The 21,677-nt window shown below is 42.2% G+C and overlaps 1 protein-coding gene across 1 annotated transcript; it reads right to left on the minus strand.

Annotated features, from left to right (window-relative positions):
- Nucleotides 1–46: 46 nt before the first annotated feature.
- POF1B (POF1B actin binding protein) lies at nucleotides 47–21,633 on the minus strand. The gene is made up of 15 exons (XM_050901826.1): nucleotides 21,167–21,633; nucleotides 14,989–15,027; nucleotides 14,412–14,513; nucleotides 12,307–12,522; nucleotides 10,845–10,960; nucleotides 9,748–9,775; nucleotides 8,665–8,739; nucleotides 5,911–6,003; nucleotides 4,256–4,369; nucleotides 3,934–4,086; nucleotides 3,706–3,816; nucleotides 2,944–3,072; nucleotides 2,600–2,673; nucleotides 2,126–2,240; nucleotides 47–254 (listed from the first exon to the last, which is right to left on the minus strand). Exons 1-15 carry the CDS (start codon nucleotides 21,626–21,628, stop codon nucleotides 249–251), a joined length of 1,833 nt encoding a protein of 610 aa, XP_050757783.1. The 5' UTR covers nucleotides 21,629–21,633; the 3' UTR covers nucleotides 47–248.
- Nucleotides 21,634–21,677: the final 44 nt, after the last annotated feature.

Consider the following 21,677-nt stretch of genomic DNA (forward strand, 5'->3'; position numbering starts at 1 on the left):
CACGAAAAAGTACAAATAACATTTGTGCATAGGTGTTAGTGGCAGACGATGGACACAGGTACCCGAGTTCTTTACGATGAGGGTAAGACAGTGTTTTCAGTCATCTTCATGCTTCTACGTCCTCAATGTGTTCCCCGGCCTTTCTTTCTATCAGACTGAACCTTTTTTGGATGCAAAGTAGCAGAGAGTAAAGCAATTTTAGTCGTCGTGAACTCCTCTGAGCACCTCTGATGGCTTAGAGATTTCTTTCATTCCTGAAAGAAACAAGCAGCTTGTTAGAAGAAAATACACTAACTTATTTCTGTATGTAAAACAAAACTGCCTGGTATGTCTCATTTAATGACATATTTATTTTCTCTAACAGCCTGACTTTTAACGTGTCTTACGTGGCCAGTGAGCCTTTCCTCCTTAACAAACGCTCAGCATGTCAGTGCTCACAGCGGCCAGTATGGCAAGGTCAAAGCCTTACCATGACAGTGTAAATGGTTTTGTTCAGCAAGGGGCAGATGTCAGAACTGGCATGATCCGCTCTCTCCAGTAAACACAACTAGGACATTAGCTTTTTTTGTACTTACGAAAACAACCAAGAACAGGAAGTTACCAGGTACCTAAAGAGTAGGTATTACCGAATTTCTACTCTCAAGTTTTCTCTAATATAACTAAGAACAATGTTACAAAGAACATTTAAGTACTTTCACTTGCGTATCTTGAAGGACTGAGCATGATAACTAATCATTACTTGAAAGACAGTATCATGTACAGGCTACTCACTTTCAGTATGAAACCCACACTATTCAGACACCTATCAGCAGCATTACCACTCCATAACGAATGCAGGTAGAAGGATTTGGCTGACAGTACGTAACTGCAGAAAAAGTACTGGTGAAGCCTGGAGTAAAGGTGCAGTTGGCACTTCTCAGACTTACCGAGTTTATTATCTTGCAGCAAAGTAATTTTGTTTCAGCTGAAACTTGCACTAGTGATTGACAGAGACCTTAGGAAACTTAAAATACAAACAGTTTTCATTTATTTAATGATACTGATCTCTTCAAATGCAGAGCACGCTCATCTTTTCCAGTTTTTATCATGGAAAGTATGACTACCTTTTCGAGTAAGCTAGGAGGGAGGGGGTTTTGGCTTTTATCAGTGTGATTTCTTTATTACTGTTTAATTCCTTGACATTTCACTAGGTTGCAATGCAACTGGATGAGTTTCAGAGATCAGGAATAAAACTGCTGTTTGCCAGTGACCTCTACCTTTTATTTTCTTAATCCTACTCCAGGTAACATATCGTTTTAGAACATGCCAGATGTTTTACCCTTCCTCTACTCAGGCTGCTCACATAATTGTCTTTTTCTTGGTCACATCCCCCCAAAGCTACTCCCTCCCTTACACTTGTTTATTTGTGCTGCTCTGCCACTCCATCTGCAGACAGCGTCATCAGAGTCCCTTGTTCAGAGCACGTGGCTGTGAACCGGCCGTGTTGATCTTTCTCAAGCCTTTACCTTGTATTCCGACTTGGCAACGCTGCCTTGTGCCCTGTAACATAGCTAGCTTCTGCAGTCCCATTTTCTATTTTTACTTTGAATCACTCCTTAGCAAGTCACCACTCTTCTGCATTTCCTGGGTTAGTCACGGCCCTGTCTCAAGGTAAGTTTCAGGGACGTGGTGCTTAACGCGTTTTAGTAATAGCTTGGAGTCATGAATCCTCATGACTCAGAGCAATACTGCCCACCCAGAACACTCCTTCACCTGAGAGCACAACACGGAAAAAGTTCCTGCCTCACTCACTCCCCAGTGCAGCGATGCCCGGAAGACTGCCTTGTGCGTGAGGGCAGAGGCTGGTGGTTGTTAGAGCAACGCCACTTCTTTTCTTAAAGGTAATCATGTGTCAGAGAAAACAACGAAAGATTACCTTATTTATACTCCACCCAACAATTACTGCTGCCTTGCAAGAGACCGTACAGTTCCTGGACTTCAATCAGTCACTTTGCTTTTTGCAGCCAAGTTAAATTAACACTGTGGCTTTCTCTCAGATGTCAATTTTGGCTAATGCTTTCTTTGAAGTTAAATTGAATACTTAGGAATTTCAGACAGTGAGTAGTCAATCTCTAGGCAAACTTACGTGTTTCCGTATCTCTCCAGTCCTCTCAATTACAATAGTTTGTGATTTACTGACAGGGGATGTAGCCTTGTAGTCATCAGACAAGAGACCCAGAATAGGATACTGATTCCTGTACCTGTGTTAAAAAGAGTTGCAGACCTGTAAACTGAAATCTGCACACCTGTATCCGCACCACTAACTCCGATCTTGCCACACAGTCCTTCCAGTCATTAATCCCCAAAGATTTTCACTAGTAGCTAAAAAGCTAATACAGTCATTTACGTGTCACGCCAACATGCTGGCCACCCCTCCAATTGCTCTTACAATGCTTAGGATTGAATGCTCCCCGGATGGATAGGAAAACCTATCTCGACTTTTCCCCTTTAGGTTGAACAGGCAGCATGAAGACATTTGCAGGAATAACTTGGTTAACAGAGGCTACACAATAGGCAATCAAAAGGATGTATTTTTAAGAAAGGTGAATAACTACATTACTTCTTGGTGATGACAGCTGTTACACCAGGGGACTGACTGCCTGATAATTTCTCATGCTTCAATCTGAAGAGGTCCTGAGAAAACCAAAAGTAAACATTCAAATGAAATAATGCTTTCTGAAGTATTAGTTCACTAAAGTCACAACAAAACATTTGCAGAAATTCCTCTCAAAGAGCAGTCCTTCCAAAAGACTGGCAGCGGAATAGCATTCAGTTAAAAACAACCTAACCCTGATTCCTGAACCAGGAGAGGGCAAGTGACTTCCTAGGAAGTTTCCACCTATGCAGTACGTGGAAGCTTAAATATAAAAATTCTTAGAAGAGAAATGAGTTGGGTTATTTTACCTCTTGCTGTTGTTTAATAAAAGCTTCTTTCTCCTCCAGCATCGATGTCAGTTCGTGCAACCTTATTTGCAAGTCACTGTTACTTCCTTCTCTCCTTGATATATCTTGCTGGAATTGGCATAACTGAGACTACAAAACACACGTTAAGGAACAGTTAGGTGTTTGCTGCTCCTTGCAGGTGACCTTTCAGTATGGATCTAAGACTCCAGATGTATTTTTTTCATTAAAATCATGAACAGTAAGACCCAATGATTTTCAAATAAGAATGTTGAGCTGCACAGTGCTAACTGGGCTGAACTCTACCCCGTATCAATGTAATAGTTTTATAACTCAATAAAGCTAATATAACACTGAACAAGTTGAATTGGCTTCCAAGGTGGCAAATATTACTACAGTGATTTAAATGAGAGATGTTTCCTACATACAGTTTTGACTGGGATTTATTTTTGTTTTCTGTTGGATGTCTTTTGGCCAATTCTCTTTATCAGGACACACACACATATCCCTTTAGGAAAGACTGCTCATCTGATGACTCCCTAATTTCTACAGCTAAGGAATTGTATTTTTTTTTAAATCACAGTTTTATGTTCTACCATAAGGGTTTCTGAGCCACCAGTAGTGTCTATGTATAAAGTAACTGCAGAACCAAAAGATATCTAGAAGTACGTATGGTAGATCTTTCCTGTTCTTTCATTAAAAAAGCAGCCGTTCACCTACAGTCACACAAGGTGAGGAATACACACGCCAAGGTAATCAGCTTACCCTAAGACTGCGGATCTCACGATCTTTATCCTCTCTCAAGTTATTGATCATCTCTACATAACGGCTGGAGAGCTCATCTGTGGTGGTCTGTCGTGTTGGATTAGAGCAGGTCTACAAAAAATTGAGTAATTTTTTATTTTAAAAAGTTTTCATCATTAATTTTCATACGTTAATGCATCTGTATCTGTGAATAACAGCTACTGAACGCAGAACAAGCGAGCCTGTTACCTGTAGCCTAAGGCTCTGGATCTCTTGCTCCAAGGCGCGCTTGCAGTACTCCAGTTCCTTTAGCTGACAATCCTTTTCTCCCTCACTGAGCCGGAGAGAGAGGAGCTGTTCTTCCAGAGAGCGACATTTTGCAGTGCTCTCTCTGAGTCCTTGCTGGAAAGCACAGAAGTGGAAGGAATGCATGGTGTTCCTTAAGGAAGTAACAGGGTCACACACATACACAAGCACACCAGGCAGCAATTCCTCCGAATACTCAACAGTCAGCGTACTGGCTAGTTGTTGGCTGGCTGTAATTACACTGAAAATACGTTTTTAGATTTACCTGCTGCTGACGATTATTCTCTCTCAGAGATGTCAACATAGTTTCATATTCTTTTACTTGAGAATCTTTAAAAGCCAAATCCTTCTTAAGTAGGACACTGTCGGTTTCTAACTTCTGTAAGACAAAAGCGTTTGTGGTCAATAGCTGCAATTTTTCAGTAAATTTTTCCCATATTCAAAGTGCAACATCATACTGAGTAATGAGTGATGTTTTAGAACGGAGAAAATACTCCATTTTCTTGAAACTGTTTTTTTTAACTACGTAGCACACAGTTGCCCATCACTGTAGTACCTGTGGCTTTGTGTTGTGTGGCAAGCACTGGGATCCTGGACACTGCTCTTTACGTCTGTCCCAGAAAGAATTATTCGTAGTTATTAAACAGAAACCAACAAACCCCCCAAAACTAAGACCACTTCACTGCACGGACTCCTTGTTCTCCGTTGTCGTGGTTTAACCCCAGCCAGCAGCTAAGCGCCACGCAGCCGCTTCCCCCCCCCCAGTGGGGTGGGGAGGGGGAAAGGGAAAAAAAAGTAAAAATAAAAATACACTACTAACTAAGATAATAATAATTGTAATGAAAAAGAATACAACAACAAAAAAGAAATAAGACAAGTGATGCACAATGCAGTTGCTCACCACCCGCTGACCGATGCCAGAGCCATGATCCGCCCCCCCAGGCGAACTCCCCCCGTTTATATACTGGGCATGACGTTCCATGGTATGGAATATCCCTTTGGCTAGTTGGGGTCAGCTGCCCCGGCTGTGCTCCCTCCCAGCTCCTTGCACACCTGCTTGCTGGCACAGCATGGGAAACTGAAAATCCTGAACTTAGGATAAGCGCTACTTAGCAACAACTGAAACATCAGCGTGTTATCAACATCATTCTCACACTAAATCCAAAACCCAGCACTGTACCAGCTACTAAGAAGAAATTAACTCTATCCCAGCCGAAACCAGGACATCCGTTAAAGCTGACAGTCAGCACTCCCTCTCCCCTCCCTAAACTTTGCATTTTACAAGAGAATGCTGTGAAGTTTCCAGCGGTGCCGAGTACTTGGGCTGGTGTGGGAAACGTTTCTGCTTTCCTAACAGCAATTATCTACTGTCTGTATGAGTAGCCGCAGAGCTCCAGCTCCCAGACGGGGATGCCTGTACCCTGGAGAAGCGCTGGAGTTGTTAAAGCCACCAGCTGACAACGGCTTTCCTGGGAAGTGGGAAATAAACTTGTCAGGAGTGGACGGAACTGAGGTCTCCCGATTCCTGAACAGCGCTAGTGAATAGGCACTTGGTGTATGCTCCTTGTCCCTGCTGAAAGTAAAAACACAGTTCCACCCATCTACACCACTGTAGATTATATATGCATTGGATATACCAATTCAGAGCTTTAAATCTAATTTCACTCAGCAGGGTCTTTTCTTCCTTTGAAAGTGTTTGGTTTTTTAGGTTTCAACCAATTCGAACACTTGAAAACCACTGCTAGAAAGAAATCTGCCTCATCCACTGTACGAGTCTTGCATAGTCCATTAATAAACCAGCCATTTGCATTAAAGCAACCGAAGCCTGGACTTCACAAATTAAATTTCATCATAACAGACTTCCTACTGACAGGTAAAAACAAACGGATGAAGCCATGGGAACTGAAAAATACGGCTTACCCCCAGGTCATCCTGCAAATGGCAAAGCTCTTCACGTAAATTTTTGAAAGTGGAAAGCACAAGTCTCAAAGATTTATCTGATGTCACTCTCATCTAGGAGGGGAAAAAAAATGAAAATTTATACAACTCTCATTAGTAAGCTTTTTATAATATGCTTGACAACAGGTAGAACAGAAAAATGCTATACAGCTGAAAATAACTTTTAGAACTACTGCACGTCATTCTGTGAAGTGCCCACAGTTTCTACAAAGAAACCCATTTTCATGCACTTTGTCCTGCAAATGGCAGTTTTTAAATTCTTGCCTGGTAACACAGCATAACGTTTTTAAAGTGGAAGGAACAAGAGAGTGCAGAACTGCATTTGTACACCAATACAGGGAAAAATAAATATGTTAATATTGCACAGTCATTTTTTGAGCATTCAGAGCTTTGTGACTTTAAACTGATTTTAAAAAATTACTACCCTACCTGAGAAGCCACAGAGGAATCAGTCATCATCTTTGAGATCTGGCAAAGCACGCTTTCAGCCCAAGGGCAAGTAATTTAATTAAAATTTTAAAAAATTTAAATAAAAAGCCATACAACCAACTCCTCCCTTTAAAAGGAAAAAGATCCCAAAGATTAAAGGAGTCAACTGGATGAAAAAGAAAGGCAGTAGTGCACAATAGCCTAACACTGCATTTAAAAAAAGAACATGTTAACAGCTGTGTATTTATCCGTGTTAAAACACAAATTGTTGCATTTTATGATACATTTCTAATATTTGAAAGAAGAAAAACAGATTTTGAAAGAACACACAGAGTAATTCCTCGAGTTTTGACTCATCTGGAAGGGCTGAATATTCTGTGCAAAAGATGGATTTTTTTACTATCTGGACAGAAGTGAAATCCTCCTGTCTGTTTCTCCTCCTCTGATACCTTCCCTCAACTTTGTTGATCATTCGACTTGAAGAAAGCTATCAAGATCTCCATCAATCTGGTGATTAGCCCTTGTCCTATTTTTTCATCCCCACTGGTGCTGTTATGTGACTAAGGCTTCAAAAATAACATTTCTAGTGGAACTCACCTGTTTGTTTTTTAATTAAAGTGGAATTTCAGTTTTGACTTATGGTTTTGTTGGTTTTATTGCGAAATACACTATAGGAGTAGATTAAAAGACGGAATTAAGTCAAAATGGTTCAATTTAGACTATAAAAATATAAGTAAATCCCCACTCAGCAATTAATTACTTAGTGATAGAGGTTGCTAAATTCCAGAGGTGTCATGTACTTGTACAGTGAAATTCTCCACGCTCTTAGACCGGAGCCTCTGGGCATACCCAGCACAGCCTTTATCTGAGCAGTTTGACAGCTAGCTCAGAATCCTTCTCAGATGTAAACACACACCACACATAACTCTGTCTGAGAGGCCTGAGGGCTCTCTAGTCCGAGAGCACACTTAGTACGTATGCTGACAAAAGCTGGTTCCCCAAAAGACATTTGAGCTGCATTTTTTTAAGCATAGGTGTGAGAATGTGAAACCAGCTGGACTCACAGAAAACAGGAAATGCGTGTTTCAGCTCCTTCACACAGAGGTGAGCTGAACCGGCTTCCTGGGACAGTGTTCTAACATGAGGTCATGAAATGTTTTGGTGTCAATGTCCACCTTCCTTGTAAAAGAAGAATTCCAGTTGGAAGGGACTTGGGGGGTCACCTTGTCCAAGCCTCCTGCTTAAAGCAGGATCAGCTGTTTAGTCAGACCGGGTTGCTCGTTCACAGCTTTATTCAAATAGATTTTTTTTTTCCACCAGGAAGTGAATCTAAGCTGCAGCTCCCCGGTAGGATCACCTTACCCCTACCTCAGGGAGAGCAGACCTAGACACACCTGCTGAGCAGCGCGGGCTGTTGGGGATCCTGTTCTAACATACCTACATGTCAAATGGTTCTGGAGTCGACAGTGGGATTCATGCTACAGCACTGGTTTTAATGTTTTATCAAAGGCAGGGGCCGATTCCAATCAGCTGTCTTCAAAGCATTTCATAAAGAGGTCAAGTGTTTTTCTAAAAAACGCATTGCAGAGAGTATTACAGTGCTAGGAAGCAACAACATGAACTACCATTATCAGAACCTTGCATTCCTGTCCGACTGCCTTACAGCCAAACCCATGTGGCCGGTGACTGAAAAGGCAGGCCGAGATGGTTAGGTAGCTAAAGAACAAGATCAGAAGAAACACAAAAGCCTTTATAAACGGAACCAAAAGAGAAATGGTTATGTTTTGTTACCAAATGCCATAAACGCCTCAGAACTTAGTGCTATGTTAGAGGTTTTTAACCAGAACATGTGTAAAAGGTGAGACCTAAGTTACAAGCATTCGATGTAGTTGGCAATTGATACCCAATTCAACATTCAGTAAAGCACCTAGTATTTGCCTTTAGCTTTTAAAGTAAAGTGTTAATATACAACACAAACAAATAGAAAGATGAAAGAGCTGTGTTCTCCTCTAGCTGGTCAAAAGCCAAGATGGTTTCCAATGAAACTGCAAGAAAGCACCAGTAAAGCTCAGTTTAAAATACACAAGTAGTCTGCGGAACCAACTGCCACAACATGTCACTTGAAGCCACCTGTATGATTCCATAACCTTTACACAAGAAAAAATGGATTAAGCAGACGATAGAGTGAAATAGGTTAGGTACGAAGTCCCTGGTATGTGTGAGCCAACTCCCACTGTTTCAAGTTGCTATAGGCTTCCACACCCCCCCTCCACCCCTCTCACATACCTGGAGGAGATAACGAATCTGCTGCTTTGTGGCCTCAGACAGTCCTTTGGGAATTAAATCTTCAATATCTTCAGTCTAAGCAAAGAAGGGAGGAAAGTGGAGACATCTTGATTAAGAATTTTGCCTGGTATATCATAATGTGGTTTCTTCATTAATTACACAGATCTACTATGAAAAACATGTTTAGTACAAGGCAAATAAGAACAAAAATAGATCAAAGTGTATCCAGAAAATTTCCAAAGTCTTATATATGTGTGGCATATAAAAACTGAGATAAAGTGATACATGAAGCATATATTCAAATCATTGAGTTTAACATTTATTTTAAAAGCAGTATTCAAAACAATCCTCCCTCAAGAAAATAACCGCTGACGCTAAAACAGAACTCCCAGCAGCTTATGATACGAGCAAATCTTGTGTTTCTAAACAAAGAACAGACTCAATAAACTAAAGATGACCAGTGTGTCACAGGAGATACTGCCAGCGATTAAGTGGCATTGCTTCATGTAATTTAATCCTAGACCAATATTTCTGCCATACACGCAGTGCCTTTAAAAATAACAGAGGTGCTGATGCTTCTGTCATGGCCCGATTCACAAAGGGGAGCTTTCTGTAGACACAGGAAGTCTGGTCTGTCAGCTTACGTTCCTCTCATTTCTGCGAGAGGCAGCATTCTTCACTTCTTGCAGCGCATGGCAGCACGTGTTGCTGAACAGCAGCTTTATTGGCAAGAGAGAGAAAGATCCTTTGCAAAAAACGCATAGTGAGAATACATGTAGCTGTGTAAGCTTGTTTTACAATGAAGCCTTTATTGGCACAACAGGAAAGACTTTCGAAATTTGACTCTCATACTGGAATAATGCAAATTATTAAAATTTCCTTTCAATATTATCACATTTGCAAATACATGCCTAGCAGTAGGCTTCAGGCTCTGGATGTTATTAAGAAGCAGGAATCATTAACTAACAAAGACCAGCATCCTTCATTTAAACTGGCTTGGCTTAATTTGCTTGAAGATCCCCGCCATTGTTACGAGCACTACATGTCAGGGAACAGCTTGCTAAGAGCATGCCTGATGCTTACCTGACACGTGAATTCAATGTCATGGTTCCTGTAAAACAGACAAAAACCAAGGGACCGATTAACAGAAAGCTTCTCGAGAACTTTAAGAATTCCTGCCCGCATTCACAACTATAAAAAGATTATCTTTAAAATACGGAGCAAGGACGGTTCTTTATCAGATTAAGAGCTGTTACCTTCCTTTTAAGGTGCTAGGCAACACGAGTTGTTAAATATGACTCCATGTAGCAATATCTGAGGAGACTGGAATACTAATAGGAGTACAGTTAACACAGGCTAACTATCTCCGTCTCTTTGGGCAGTTATCCCAATTATGTCCAGTTAACCCAATTACATTCTTAATTGGCTGGCTAATGTTTTACCCAGAACTACGCTGCAATATATTGACATGCCTGAAGTGTTTACTTTGTGGTGTCAGGTTTTTTGTGATGCTTCAATTCCACTTTTCCCCTGTATGGGACCACTTTTCTTATTTCAGTGAGCTTGGAAAGCACCAAACGAGACTGGGAATGAAGGGGGAAGAATGAAGTAATGGTGACTGTGAGGGAAGGGTAAGAACATTGTGAAGACTCCGATTACTGGCTGCTGTGATTCTGCATTTCTTTTCAAAGACAATCTGTAGGGCTCTGCAGAATACATGCTTAACAGTAATTTGCATGTAGATACTGAGCTTTATGCCTTATGGTGGCCATCTTTTAATCCATGACATACCACCACGACAGAACGAAGGAAATGGCAATTTGGACATTTGGGTTGTTTCTTCAGGATGTAGTAATAGAATTGTATCACTAAATGTATGTCAGAGCATGCTGTAAGTATACTTGTTTGCTCTATGTGCAAACAGGCATGGGATATGTAATTTTTATTGCATATTAGTCTAAGCAATTTGAAAAAGCATCAAATTCAATAAATTTACTTGGTTTACAGCATTTTTATGTCCTCAGTTACTCAGCAAATTAGATGAATGTGTAAAATACACAATCAATTCTAGTTGTCAGGGAAGAAAAAAAAACAACCTTGCAAACAATACTGTCCTCTCAACTGTGCAATGCCAGGGTTTCTGGAATACGGAAATGACAGAACAGATATAACGCCAATACCTTCCTCCTATCTTTTCCACATGCTGTAGTAAACAACTGTGCAAGTCGTTGGTCTTGCGGTTCAGTTCAGCAAGGAGCTCACCAAAGTAGCGGCAGTCCAGCTGGTCGTTATTTTCCTGAGAGCAGTTCACCTAGCAGAAGATATGCCAGAAGATCAGAACTGAGTTCCCTTCTTCGGGATGAAAGCTGAACATGAAAATGCTACAAGTGTGATGGATTTGGTTTTGTTTGGTCTTACTAGTTTGCAATTTGTTTACACTGTTCTTTTCCTTGATATTGAGTCTTCCATGTCTCTCGGTTGTCAGTAAACAGAAATAAATTACTTCCTTTACAACAACAGGAAATATGCAAAGTAGTATCTTCTACAGCAATGTCATCATCATTATGCTAATATGGAAAGTGTTGAGAATTAGGCAATCTCATTAATAGACATGCTTCCATAGCTGTAGTGGATAAGACGCCTGTGGGCAGCACCCAGATAAAACCAGCCGGGTGCAAGATTCCCCATTGCAAAAATGGTATCTGTATTGCCACAGTTCAAATGCTTACGTATGCGAGCAATAAAAGAATTTCAACAGCAACCCAAACTGAGTGTACCTAAGTTGGTTTACGGGAGTATCTGGCTATGGAAGATTCCACGCAGGCCTAACACTGAGGTCACTAAGTACGTCTGTCTTGCCACTTACATACTGAATAGATGCATAGGAAGGACTGCTACTCTCCCTGCCCCAACTGAAATAATACTATACATGTATAGCAAGCCTCCTGCAGCCCTTAGAAACTCCAGAACTTGCAACCTGCTGTAAAATGAAGGGCGAAGGAAGCTAGTTTTGTGCTTCCAGTGAATCTATGTCAAATACTTCTACATCAAATTGAAATATATTTGAAGTTCTTATTGATCGGTTTAGGTAGAAAGCAATCCTGAATTGATGTATGTTGAGTTTAGAAAGTAATGTATCTTTTCTCCAAAACTAGAGGCGTAAGCCTTACATTACTCAATCTTTGTTGTACAAAGACTGACAGATGAAACCTGACTCAATCAATGGGTAATGCTCCCAGATGAAGAAAAAAACCAAACAAACCAGCAAGACTTAACACATTTAAAGGACAACAGAATGATGATCGGTCAGTACACCTAAGCGCAGGTCTATGCCAACAAGAAAGAGGATACAACACCTAAAACAGCTTTTTTTTTTTTCCCTGTAACAGCATGTGACAGTGTCTTGGACAGTTCTAGACAATGTCTGCAATCACAGCATACAAAGAAGTTACCTGCAACAGACACACAAACTCTGCTGTTTACTTACAACGGGTGTGTGGTGCTTAATTACCCTACTGTGAGTTTGAACAAAAACTTTTGAGATTGAGGATTAGCAATTTTATGTATCTGTCAAGTTTTGTACTCTGCATACAAAAGAAAAATACACTGTGAACAGTAAAACATTCAGCAAACGATTCTTACCGGTTCACAGGTTTGAACTGTTACCCTCCTCACTGTATTTCCTCCGCAGTCATCGCTCACAGAGACTGGAATTATTTCACAAGGGCTGCTGGTCTGTGTCTGTTGGCACTGGTGAGTGACTTGAGACTGCTCAGAGTGCTGGCAGGGCTGGGCAACATGGCACTGATCGGCTTGCTGGGGAATCTGACATTGGTGGGAAAATTGATACTGCTTCTCCTAGAAACAAGAATGAATTTTTTTTAAGCTGCTGGACACATCTTACTGAGATTGAAGCTTAATATGAATATATAAATGAATTAAATGTGGTTTTGCATGGAAAGACTGATGACAGTTTTAGATATTTTAATAATCCTAATAAAATTGCTTTTTTCCTAATTGAACGTGAGTTTGCCTCACACTTTCATACTTCAAGGCTGTAATGCACCCACTCCTCAAATTTCAGTAGCTGCAAATGAAAAGCACAGAAGAGACATCTTTCCTGAGTTGTATGTTTCATTATGTTGTTACTCTTAACATACTCAGGCAATGGGGGCCTCCATTATTTAATTTAAAACACATGCATATCCTGTTTCATTAAGTATTTCAGAGATTAAAAAAGAGCTCCAGTTGAACTACTTACTGCGTTTTCATTATTTCAGAAAGAAAATTAGTATAGGAAATGGCTCAAGACATTTTCCTCTATAAATGCTTTCAGCAATTCCAGATTCAGAGTGTACAATACATAAGGGACACATGCATCTTGTTTTTATCATCTGAGAAAAGTGCTGTTTACAAAACCACCCACCACAACAATAAAGTAAAAACTAGTTTATGTTCCAGTCAAAACACTGGAAGTTACCGATTTCAGCAAACTTAATTGTTTCTCTAGATCATGGCTTTTACAAGTTTACTTCAAAAAATACATATTTTGTATTCTACTAGAAGTATATAAATGCAAATCCTTCAGGTAATTTTGACTTAAAACTCACAATGCGGTTACATTTAAAAGGTTGAACCAACGTCTAATTCTGCACCAAAATCGGAACACAAAGACTACGTTACATCCGCATTACACAGTGACACAAGGGAGCAGAGGGAGGACCCAATACTGACATTCTACAGATCTGAGGAGGTTTTACATCGGGTTTTGAATGGGCTACACACCCATTAGCAGTCATAGCCCACTGGGTGCACTCTTTCAACACATTTTAATTTCACCTGAAGGAAATCTAGTTTGCGTGGTCCCAGACCACAGTGCAGTGTAAACCGAAGGGCGATATGTGGTGGGAGACTGGGAAATTTTCTTCAGAACTACACTCCTGATTTGACTTAAATCTAGATAATACCCTGGGTAACAAAAAACAGAAGTAGAAATGTGGTTTCCAGGACTAGACTCCATACTTTTTTTTTTAAATTTTTTTTAAACACCATCTGTGGAAAGAAAGAAGCTATTATTCATAATTACTGCTTTTTTTTTTCCCCCTTTCCACTTCAGAGAATGGATATCACACCTAATTTATCTATCTAAAATCCAGAATGGCACGAAAACGTCAGTTTTAAAAAACACAGCAAAAAACAGATAAGATAAATCACTCTGAAATACCCTTCATTTCAAATTTTTTCCTGTTGAAAATAAGTGTTTCAGAGCAATAAAAAAGGAATATTTTTGCTATTGACAAAACACCAATTCTAAGATGAAATTTCAGACAGCTTTGCCAAATATATTTTTTCAAGAATGAGTTTAAAAAAAAAAAATTGTCTTTTCATTTTTTGTAAAAATTTATATTGGTCATTCTGTTGTGGAGCTACTGCAAGAAGCTAATTCTCAGTTAATATTCAGATAAAGACTGACAGTGCGAGAGATACAAAAGCAGTTTTCATTGTTAGTCTCAAATAATAAATTCTTAGTAAAAATACAGCACATGTTCCAACTTCTGCTCTCCTTACATGCAGAAATTGTTTCATTTACTTTGAGAATGTGTCCTATACCTCAACAAGGCAATTCTCAGGTTGGCAGTAGATCTCAGCAACAACAACAACAACAACAAAAAAACACCCAGAAACATTACTTTTCTGCTACCATCTCAATTTTCCTTTGCAATAGATAATATAAACAACCAACTTACTTGGTGGGGATTTAATAGCTCGTATTTTCTTATTGTCTTTTCATAGATGACATTATTTCCAGGACAGAAATTCCCTCCTCTAAGAAATGGGGATAACGGCTCCTGTAAAACATTTTAATAAAAGCATTAGTAAATGTTGTCAAACAGCAAATTCAGAATTACACTAATTTGACTAAAAAATGATACGGGATTTTTGTAATTTGAAGACACATATACTTTGAGATAGTTCTTTAGGATATGTACATTTGAGTGTATGTCCATTTGGAACAAAGTTACTGCTTCCATCTAGACAATATTTGAAATAAACATAGTAGAAACAGAAATTAATCTCTGCTAGCAATACTATTGAAGCATACTAATAGAGACTTAACTGCTGAGAGGTGGGAAGCCTGACTGGCGATTCTGTAGTATTTTCAATCCCTGATAATTTCATCTCTCGCAATCAGAGGTATGGGCCATGCGATTTAAAAATATCTGGCATCCCCTGATGGAGGTAGCCGAGCACTTTACCAAATCACGATAATTAAGGGAGGAAGAGTTACACAAGCAGAACTCCAGCACTAAACAGTTTTCCTACCTGATCAGGATTCTCGATAATAATCCTTCGAACAGTGCCCTGCAAGGAAGAAAATAAGCAAAGATTCAGTGATTACTGCACTTTAATCTCTAAAACCTTTTATGCTTAGCGCTCAGGCTTACATGGATTCCCAAAGTAATCTGAATATGGTCATCAGCTATAAACATATTGAGATCCACCGGCCAAAATCACCTAGAAATGTTTTAAATCCAGGGCCTTTCCACCCCAAAGGAAATAACCCATATACAGCGTGGCAGTAGGCAATCTGTTACTCCCAGTTTTAAGAGTTTGTTTTTTCTCAGTCACCTCTTTGCAGGTCTGAGGGAATTAGTCCTTATATTCTGTAAGTGCTGACAGAATAGGATACAAATCAAAGCTGACATACTGGACTAGGTCTTCAAAGATCCCATGTCCCTATTCCACAGACGCTGTCTTTTACTTATGGTCTTTCATGTTGCATATCAAGGTCAGCTGGTATAAATGGATGTACATCTCAAACATTTTTTGTTTCGCCAAGGGAAGAAAATTTGCATTTTGCTTCAACACCGAAATGAAAGGGCAGAGGAACTGCCGACAAGCCACATCAGGTCACCATCCTACGCACCAAGCAGCGGCAATTGTTTCAAAAAGTGGTCACAAAACTCCATAATTGAAACCTATGGAAAAAGATGCCCACACATTTGCACATTCTTGAATGAAAAATGAAATACACCTTTTTAAATTACAGAAATCTGTAAGTGGCAGCAGTTTTGTTCATTTTCAAATAGATTTTTTCACTTTTTTTCCCAGCACTGTCTACAAGCAATTGCTGACGCTGTCTTCCATTTTGTGGACGACCACCAGTTATAACAAATCATACACATTGCTTGAAGTCTCCACATCCAGTCCTTTATCCAAGTAAGCAAAATTCCCACTGAATCTAAACTAAGGACGGGGAATTTGTTAGTTTACAGCATACTATTTATTGTTCCTCACAGTACAAACTTCCAATTTTGATAATAAATCATTTCTTCCGTTAACCCGTGGGCAGTGCTTAGGAAGTTTACATTGCTGCAGTTCAGTCTCAGAGACATTCTTAACTGGGTAAGAGCAGCTCTGAAGTAAGCCAGATTTCCAGTTGTGAACTGTTGCGTAAGTTTAGGAAGCCTGAAGCGGTTTTCTAAATCTCCCACGAGTGAATCATAACAGCACCAGGAAAGAGAAATCAAAGTAGAAAAGAAACTGTTTTAGCACCAATCATAGTAATTAAGAAATCTCAAAATTGTAAGTAAGTGCTGCAGAAAACTTAGAAAGCTGCTTACTCCTCCTCCCACCCACCGGTACTTGAGGTAAGTCTGTCAAGGAAGGGAACCCACAGACACCAACAGAACTCTCTGTATCGGACATAACACCGAAAAGAGACAATATGGAGGTCTAGAACATACAGCCCAATTCCTACGTCACTCTGACACCTACAGAATTTGAACTAAAAAGTAAAATACTTAAAAAATGAATGCCCACTGGTACTTCCTTCACACCAGTTTCACAGCAGGCATACCCCTGACTCCCAGTGCCTCCTCTGACCCAGGCGAGGCAGCTCCGAGCTTCGCGCTGAGCCTCACGCCACTGGCTCTGTCCGTCCTGGAGCACTCCGGTGCTACGACAATACCAGTACCATGGGAGAGCAGTAATTGTTCTTATTCAGAGCTGACTGCCATTGTATGGCATATGAAAACAAGATGAGCACTGTGCATGAAATTAAGACACATTTTCAATTTACTGAGAAGTTGGACAAACCTGCCTGAACTAAATCATGCTGCCACAGGGCTTTGGAATACGTAACTCACACCGTCTAGTTTAGATAGAATAACGTGTAAAATTATTCTATCTAGTTACCTATGTGTTCTCAGATGAATACATTCAGAACTGAGAAGACCAGAGCATTTTAAGTTGAAATATACTTTTACAATATTCAAAAGGACGGTCTAATCATATGTGGAATATTATACAGAACCTAAGAATGTTTTGCTTGGATAAAATTATGCTTATTTTTAAGATACCCAAACTCTTTCATTTCCAAAGAACTTTGAGGCAGATATATTTCCCTTGCTCCTTTGCAAACACGGATTTGCCTGCCCTTCCTCCCATACCAGCCAAGCAGGCCGGACTTGCACAGGCTGGGAAGGAACGGAGAAGCCAGAAACCCTGTGACTGTGTGCCAGCCTGAACTACCCACACAACAGTTCCTTGCTCTGCACAAGGAGGTGCCATCTCCAAGGTCTCTGGAGCTGTCCCCTCGGCAGCACGAGCGTGCTGCAGGAGGTACGCTGCGATGGAAGATGACCTCAGGCTATTTCCATTTTTCCATCACTCCCAAGGGGCGTAGCTCAGGCTACTCTCTGATTTCCTACAATGCTTTGGAGATGCAACATTTTGTAACCGGGAGAAGGAAGGGGAGGGTGGGATTTTAAAGGGGGGAACCCAGTGCTGTTGTGGATTTCAGTGGCATGACTAGGTTTGGGATTTATAACGGTCCTGACCAGTCGTTCTGGGTCTATGTTTATAAGGATAATTTCAAAAGGTATATGTTAACGCTTTCATAATGATTTTTGCTAGTCTTCAAGATTTTTAAGTAAGATTTTTAAATTTTAAAAAAGCATTTGATAGATTTATCCAGTTACCGTGCGCAAATTTTATGCAAAAACAATCAGTACGCTAACTTTTATTTCAACAAGTTTCCCTTAGCTTCGGACAAACCAGCGATTAAGGTGAGAATTTCATCTATGTCAAAACCTTTTATCCATAACATATTGTCTTGTTAATTACAAGCAAGCCAGTCATCTGATCAGAATTTATGAGTTACATTTGGCAGCTGAAATATGGAAATGGCAGGCTACGTTTGAGGGCTGTTTCAAACCAGACAAATCTTACAAGCTGCTTAATATTATACCATTTTCACAACGGGAGGCGAGAGCCCTTAGCACTTCACAGAACCGAGCCCAGCCATGAAAAGATCTTACTCACAAAATTTCTCACATGGACAGACAGCTCCTACAAAGGCTTTCAGGATTTTGCCCTCTGCAGTGACAGCAGACATCTCATGTGTGCCATTTCATACATTATTTTTTCATGACCACGGCGAAAGGGTTCATACGTGTAAGTCACGCTGGAAGAGAATTTATTCTAAACAACATTCTTCATTTAGATCAAGCAGACGAGAGCAAAATTTGCTGTGAATTACTCCAGATGAAGCTTGCCATGGCTGGGAGTAGCATTTGGCTTCTACATCAACAATAAAACAAAGTTAGACCAAAAAAAGTAAAAAAAACTGAATCCTGAACCACAAAATAATAAAACCACGTGTACTATATGCACACACGTTTCAAATTTTCCCTCCCTCTAGCTTATTAAAAAAGTACATAAACACAACAGAACACACCAACCACGCGACTAAATAAGACAGCGTATCAACAGTGATGTGGATGTTTGTTATCATTAACCTACAAAAGCTCTGCAGAAGTAAATTACATATTGCTCAAAGATAACCCTTTGCCTTATCAACAGTAAGAAGCTTAAACTACAGCTCTAGGCTGCCACTAACTGAAAATTCTAGTATTAAGTTAAAGCATCTATGTGTGTTAGGTGTCATTACATTATTCAGTTCACGCAGCTATACGTGACCTACTCAAAGGGCAACTGAATCAACTCTTTTGGAAACTTCCTACACTCTTCCCAGCACTTCTTTCTGACAACTCCCATTCAGCATCAAGCATGCAACTTCTGCCTACTCCCAGCTGACTTCCCCGTTTGTTATTGTTTTCTTCTTTAATAACTTCCTAATAATCTTTATTAAGCACCTTCCCTCTCCACCATTAAAACTGCAACCCACACAAAGCCTGATTTGAGCTACACCCTCTTTTGTCTTTAAAGTCTAATCCAGCAGAACACTTCAGCAAGAAATTATTTTTCATCAGCACGACTTAATGGATTCAGTGACTAAAACAGATGTTGAAAATTAAATATACTTCGTAGAGCAGAGACAGCATTTGAGTCTATAATCAAATTGTTCGCGTACTTATCTGAGTAGGGGAAGCCTAGGACTGCAGTACTTATTCTAATGAATATTTAATTAATTGAACGCAATTCAGAGTATCATCTAGCCTAGTTGAGCAGATCACTTATCTGGGAGGTGAGAGACCAGTGTTTACACTCCTGCCCCACATCTTGCACAAGAGGGATTAACAGCATTGATACAGCGGGAATGTGTCTGCCATATCCAAGTCATATAAAGCTAATTAGTGAAGCGGCTCACTTTCCAGAATTCACAGAAGCCACCCTGCAGAGGAAGGCAGCCCTTAAACTATGCAAATATGGCTTTGAAAGGAAATCAGATTTCGTATTGGTCTTAATCCCCATTTTTTTTCATAGTTAAATATTTTTATACCACAGGAAAAAAATTAAGAGTTCAACTTGAAACAAATAAACGTTGCCATATTGAGTACAGCATACCAATCCCACTTCTACTGATATTAATGACAATCTGATGTTTAAGAGAAAAGAATGGTTTAAGAATAAGTTCTGATCTCCTTTTCTGTTTTTATAGTCAAAGCTGTTCTTAAATCATTGGTTTCTAGTTTTGCTTTTAAGATTTAGCTAAGGTATCTATCGCATATGTTAAAATTATATTAAATTCCATCAATACCTTCAAGCCATTCCCTGAATGTGTTCCCTGAACACAGCAGCAAACATGCTAAACTACATTGTGAAGACTTTTAAAGCAAAGCTAAATGAACTCTATTACTTCCCTACCTGCTTAGTCGCATACGTTATTAGCATCATCGATTCAAAGAGAACTATTAAGCACACACACCTTTACATTATATTTACATGCATAGCACCAAGTAAGCAGAAAAGTGTTTTTGCGTACCTCCCGTCAGCGGGAACGGGAGCACCCAGCCTGCTGAAGCAGCAGCACGGGGCTCCTGCTCCGGCTGGATTTTTACTGTTCCATTGACAAAATGGGCAAAAATATTGCAACGCAATAAGGTAGTTAGAAGTTTAAAAAAAAATGCAAATTAGACTTGCCAAACAGGAAACAAATATGGGATTGACCGACCCATTCAAAATCAAATGAAAAGGAGAAATTTAAAGGGAAATTCAGAGTTCTAGATTAAAACGGGTTACTGAGGTGCGCAGCTTTCCTCACTCGACTGAGACAGGAGTTATTTCGTTAGCTGCCCATTTCAAAGATGAGATCTTTCCTGCTCTTATCTGCACCGCACGATGAGCCCGGCCGGCGCTGCCGGGACCGGCGGGTAAGGGCTGCGGAGGGCCGCCCGCAGCCTGCCCTCCCTCATCACCCATCCACCATTAAAAGATTAAATAAGTTAGGGGTTTGCGGTATACACGCTGCCAAAGGAAAAGCCCCAGTGTGGTTTGAAGACGACCTGTTCCGCTCCCGGGTGGTCGCGGGAGCTGGCACGGAGCGGCCGGGCCGGGCCCCTCAGGGCAGCGGCGGGGCGGTGAGCGGCCCCGGCCGGCCCTCCCCGCCACAGCCCCCGGCTCCGGGGACTCCTCCGCCGAGACGGCAGAGCCGTGGTTTTTCCCAGACGGGTGTTTTGTGGAAGGGCCGAGTGTTCTTAAAGGCCGTCAGGCGCACGGACGGGGCGCTCCGCTCAATCTGAGGTAAAGCGACTCTTTCAAAGGAAAACCCCCGGGCACACACGGCTGTGAAGGGCGAAGGGCTCGGCCGGGCCCACCTCCGCGGCAGGCCGCGGCCCGGGGCTCTGCGCACCGCTCGGCCTCGCTCCCCGCCGGCGGGAAACCCGTCCCCACCCGCCTCTCCGCCGGGCAGCACCCGCAGGAGCCCCGCAGCCTCCCCGCTCCGCCGTGCCCGGCGGCACAGGGGCGTCTGGCTCACGGCCCGGCGCCGCCTTTGCACCCGGGGCGGCCTTTGGCTTCGACGCCGCCTCAGCCCGGGCGGGAACGGGGCACCGCGGCGGGAAGAGCCGCGGGGCGGCCGGGCGGGCAAGTGCGCCAGCGGCGGTGCAGCCCAGGCCAGGAGCGGGGGAGCAGCGACCCGGGAAAGAGGGAGAGAGGGAGAGAGGGAGAGAGGAGAGAGGGAGAGAGGGAGAGAGGGAGAGAGGGAGAGAGGGAGGGCCGGGGGGCAGCAGACCCGGCGGCGGCGCCCGCCGTATACCTGTTGCGGCGGGTCGCAGCCGGAGATGACTTGCTGGTAGCCGTGGGAGCACTCCAGCGGCGAGGCCGCCCGGGAGGAGCAGGACGTGCTCACCCGCCGGCAGCCGGGGCCGTAGGTCCGCACCCGGTCGTACGCCACGCTGCTTTCCTGCTGCTGGTGGGGCGCGGGCTCGAAGCACGGCAGGGGCCGCGGCGGGGGCTCCGGGCAGGGCGGCGGCTCCCGGCACGGTGGGGGCCGCGGCGGCGGCGGGGGCTCCGGGCAGGGCGGGGGCTCCCAGCAGGGCAGGGGCCGGGGCAGCGGCTCCGGGCAGGGCGGCGGCTCCCGGCAGGGCAGGGGCCGCCGGCCGGCGGGGAGCGTGCTGTAGTGCTGCTGGCGCCGGTAGTAGTGGTGCTGCTGCTGCTGCTGCTGCTGGAGGTGCGGGGGCAGCGTGAGAGGCTGCAGCTGCTGCTGGCCCCCGTACATCCCGGCCGCGGCCGCGCCGCGCTCAGGGACCGCTGGCTGCGGGCGGAGC

Source organism: Gymnogyps californianus, chromosome 9 (genome assembly GCF_018139145.2).
Source record: "Gymnogyps californianus isolate 813 chromosome 9, ASM1813914v2, whole genome shotgun sequence".
Lineage (NCBI taxonomy): Eukaryota > Metazoa > Chordata > Aves > Accipitriformes > Cathartidae > Gymnogyps > Gymnogyps californianus.

Coding starts and splice junctions, on each gene's coding strand:
- POF1B (XM_050901826.1), bottom strand. CDS start 21,628: ATGTACGGGGGCCAGCAGCAGCTGCAGCCTCTCACGCTGCCCCCGCAC. Junction 10,961..12,306: donor CAGTTCAAACCTGTGAACCG/GTAAGAATCGTT, acceptor AACTGCTCTCAG/GAAAATAACGACCAGCTGGA. Junction 3,817..3,933: donor TCCAGAGCCTTAGGCTACAG/GTAACAGGCTCG, acceptor AATTTTTTGTAG/ACCTGCTCTAATCCAACACG.